This window comes from Xenopus tropicalis, chromosome 1 (genome assembly GCF_000004195.4).
Source record: "Xenopus tropicalis strain Nigerian chromosome 1, UCB_Xtro_10.0, whole genome shotgun sequence".
Classification (NCBI taxonomy): domain Eukaryota; kingdom Metazoa; phylum Chordata; class Amphibia; order Anura; family Pipidae; genus Xenopus; species Xenopus tropicalis.
Genome location: NC_030677.2, coordinates 143,550,940 through 143,555,434, shown reverse-complemented (window position 1 = coordinate 143,555,434; position 4,495 = coordinate 143,550,940). Strand labels below are relative to the sequence as shown.

Here is a 4,495-nt window from a genome sequence, read left to right as displayed (position 1 = left end):
TGCTGAATCAGTCTGAGGGGCCAAAATCAAATCAGCAGCTTAAATCTGCCTGTGTATGGCTACCTTACAGGAACTGTGTATTCTAGTGTTAATTCTTCACTGCGTGGAACTGCTTGTGCACTTTATCCACAGATATGTGTCTTTGCAGGTATATTGTTTAAAGAAAAAAAAAATATTGGGTGTTTGGCTATTTTACCTTTGTCCCAAAGTGTCAGTTTTTTCCTCAGTGGGACTTGTATATTACATGGGGATAAGCATACTAATACACTGCAGCCCCATAAATCGCTTTGCATAACTTACCAAATGCTGCCAATTAGAAACTTGGCCCACACACAGGGACTAGTTCACTGAAGAGCAATGGCAAGCATTAATTATATTGCCCAGAATTATCTCCGAGATTACTCACAATTCACTAAACACTTCTGGCAGTAATATCACTTGGGAAGATAACAGCACCATGAATTATCATTATTGGCTAGTATTTTTGAGATTTTTCTTCTAGCTTTTAAAGTATTTACATGTTTATTCTGCAGTTCTCCAATCTACAATTTAAAAGGATAGCTGGAATATACCTTCCAGCAACCCAGTTATTGGAAGATGAATATTGGGGATAGTCCCAACAGAATAATAATCAATAAAATAAAAATAGCAAGAACTAAGCCCACATAGCACAGGTATCTGTGTAACAAAGGGTTACCCATGGCTTGTCACTGTTAACTAGATTAAAATTCCACCCTGGGTGGAATATTTAGAGGCATATTTATCATATGGTAAAACAAGAGTTTTTTTACCCATACAAGTAATAAGAGATGGAATTTCATACTAATGAACTGTTATGGGCTGTTTTTCACCTTTTGATTAATATGCCCCTAGTTAAACTATACATGATCCAAAGCAGGTGTTATTTACATATACCTTTGCACAATGTGTTGCTCCAGATATGTGAGAGGGCACTGCTGGGTCCTGTCAATAGAAGTTGCAGCAGCTGTGCATACCACCTGTTCGACTGGGGAGTCTGACTCAAAGGGCAGTAAAATCCATCACATGCTAGAGCCGGCATAGCTGTGTCATAGGGATGCTATTCAAGCCTGCTTAGTGATAACTGGTAAGCCCTGATGCCAATCTTAAATAAAATGCTTATGCAACTGACAAAATGATTTTGGGATGGTAAAATGAATCCTGACACTTCCTAAATCCAGATCTGAATACTGGCACCCTGCATTATGCCAGAACTCATGTTCTTTTGCTAAAAATGCCCAGTCGGGCAATCTGTGGGTTCTGGCAAATACCAGAGGAGCTACTGTTAGATGCGATAGACAGTCCCTATTTAGTGAGCTGTTAGGGCCTCTGTGTACTTGAAACAATGTGGCCTATTCCGAATCTCAGTTTGGGCCTGGATCTTTTATCCTGAAAGTGCTGCATTACAGCATTGTCATTCCCACAGAGTCCATTTGAAATAAACAACTCTTAATTTGCTGTGTACCAGTTAAAGTGGTTGTTCACCTTCATTGTCCAAATCTTATTAAACCACCAACAATGCTCGCAGCATGTTATAAAATCAATTTTCCATTAAAAAAAGTAAAAAGGCCACTATAAAAGCAACTTTTTATACCTGTTAAATCAGTCCTTCTCCTATCTCTCTGATCAGTTTTCTGAAGTGACCTAATATGCTTACATCATCATGTCCAGGCTTTGCCCTAGCTATTGGACCAATTCACTGGTTGCTCCTGCACTCTAACCAGTTGCATAAATTGAAAGGCCATTGGTTAATTTTTCCCTTGCAATGGCATAGGCAAACAGACTCAGCATATCACAAATCTAACATACTGTTATGTTAGATTTACTGCAGGAAGCAATGTCAGACTGACAGGAGACACAGCCAATAGGAGTTAAATCTGCTACCAGCACTATGAGTGGCATCATATAATGAAGTAAAAAAACAACTGTAGTGTTTATAGGGGTCACTGAACCCCCTAGCACAGGGTCTGTGCAGAAGTGAAAGATCAGCAGAGGGATGATTCTGAGGTGAATATCTATTCAACTGCACATTTTTTGTTAACTATGTATATGGCAACTATTGTTCTATTAATGTGAACTGTTAGAACTACAAGGAAGCGCACATTAAATAAAAAAATATATAGTGTAGTAAGTTAATACAAATTGTGTGTTTGTATAAATATAAGTGAAAAGTGACCAATAAAATCCACTTACAGTGACTTGTGCACTTGTATGATCTCTCCTTTACACCCAGTGAGTCAGCCTACTCACCAGATATAGATCAGTACTAAACCAAATGGAAAGAAATGATGGTGCATATGGTCCTGCAGCAGATCTTCAAAAGCCCCAGCAATGTCAAAATACTGCTCCAATGCTCCACAGGTTGGACATAGAATATACAAGGCGGTATATAGTGTAGCAGATTTTAATTTTTGTGAGTAAAACACTAAAAATGGGTACTTCCAAAGCATTCAATGTAGGTGTAGTACAAAGACAAATAGATGGGTTCAATTCAGTCCGATACATTTTACATGGTTATACGTCTCGCTTCCTCAGGGACAGGATTCATTACTACACTATATAATTTTTATTTAATATGTGCATCCTTGTAGTTCTATTACTTTTATGTCTTAATTTGCTGTGGACTTGTTTTTTAGTCTGATATAATTAGACAGTACTTTGCACTTGTTAATTATAAAATTTTGGCATGGTATAGGGATGGCATTGGCTGTAGTATTATTCTTGTGTTTCCTTGCCATTAGTTTTACAAGGCAACAGTTTTTTAAGTCCACCTTTTACCTCCTTGTTTCTTAAAGTGTATATAAGGGGGTTTAGTAAAGGAGTTATCACACTGTATAGAAGAGACAATATTTTGTCATTATCAGCGGTGTCCCTTGTTTTCATCCTGACATAGGTGAATGCACCTGTACCAAAAAACAAGGTGACAGACACAAAGTGTGAAGCACAGGTGGAGAAGACCTTCTTGCGTCCCTTACTAGTGCTAATGCGTATAATAGCAGCAATGATTCTTCCATAGGAGCAGAGCACCAATACAAAAGGCAGGGGGAGGACTAAAAAGCCAGTCACTGCAACAGCGATCTCATTGGCAGAAACATCAGTACAAGCCAGTTTGAGCACAGGTGGGATGTCACAAAAAAAGTGATTAATAATGTTAGGGCCACAGTATGGCAGGGAAAAAATGGAAACTGTTTGACCAAGGGATATAAGATTGCCAGAAACCCAAGAGATTGTGGCCAGCTTTAGGCATGTAGCTTTGCTCATCACAGTGAAATATCTCAGAGGATTGCAGATGGCCACATACCTGTCATAAGCCATAACAGCCAGAAGGAAGCACTCAGTGACACCAAGAGTGAAGAAACAGTACATCTGAGCACAACAGCCACTGAAAGAGATGGCCTTCCTTTTGGCAAGAAAGGTCTGAAGCAGCTTTGGTAGTGTGACGGTAACATAGCAAATTTCAAGAAAGGACAGGTTACGTAGAAAATAATACATAGGGGTATGAAGAACAGAGTCCAGTGTGACCACTGAAACAATGGTTATGTTGCCCAGCAGAGTAAATATGTAGATAAAAAGAAAGAGGAGAAAAAGAAAAAGTTGAAACCTCTGGGAAACGTTGGAAAAGCCCAATAGTATAAACTCATCAATTCGAGAATAGTTTGCTGGCATTTCTACATATGTTGATATCATCTGCTTTCATAAAAATGATACACTCAGTCATAGTAATAGAAAGAAAATAGTTACACTCAGCTCAAGCAGAATGTATTTCTACCAGTAATACATAGGAATGCCGTGCTTTGTATGTATGAAGGGCAACCACGAATGTATAAAGCGCAAGCTCCCACACATTTAGCATTCTCAGGTCTCACCTGTTTCAAACTTAAATACCACTGCACTATACTTCATATAACAAGCTATGTGTAACATAGTATTAAACATCAGAGGATTGATTGAGAATGGATTATGACTAAAAGTGTTTTTGCAATGAAGTGAGTATGGTTTAGTTTTCTGAGTACAGGTATGGGATCCCTTTTCCAGAAACCCGTTATCCAGAAATTTTCTAAATACGGGAACACAATCCTCCATAGACTCCATTATAAGCAAATAATTATAATTTGTAAAAATGATTTTCTTTTTCTCTGTAATAATAAAAAAGCACCTTGTACTTGATCACAACTAAGATATAAATTCTCCTTGTTGGTGGCAAGACAATCCACTTTGGTTGAATTAATATTAAAATGATTTTTCAGCAGACTTAAGGTATGGAAATCCAAATTAGAGAAATCCTTTATCTGGAAAACCCCAAGTCCCAAACATTCTAGATAACAGGCCCCATACCAGTACAACATATCCTGGAGCAAAAGGTAAGTATGGTGTATAAAGGAGAGTTGAATGACTCTATGGGGCCGATTCATTAAAACATGAGTTCGAATCCCGAATGGGAAAAATTTGGATTGGATAATTTCTGAAGATCGCAAAT

General features: G+C 38.1%; 1 protein-coding gene across 1 annotated transcript; it reads right to left on the bottom strand.

Annotated features, from left to right (window-relative positions):
* Positions 1 to 2,733: 2,733 nt before the first annotated feature.
* On the bottom strand, positions 2,734 to 3,684 carry LOC100485112 (olfactory receptor 10A7-like). The gene has a single exon (XM_002934295.1). It carries the CDS (start codon positions 3,682 to 3,684, stop codon positions 2,734 to 2,736), a length of 951 nt encoding a protein of 316 aa, XP_002934341.1.
* Between the last annotated feature and the right edge of the window lie 811 nt (positions 3,685 to 4,495).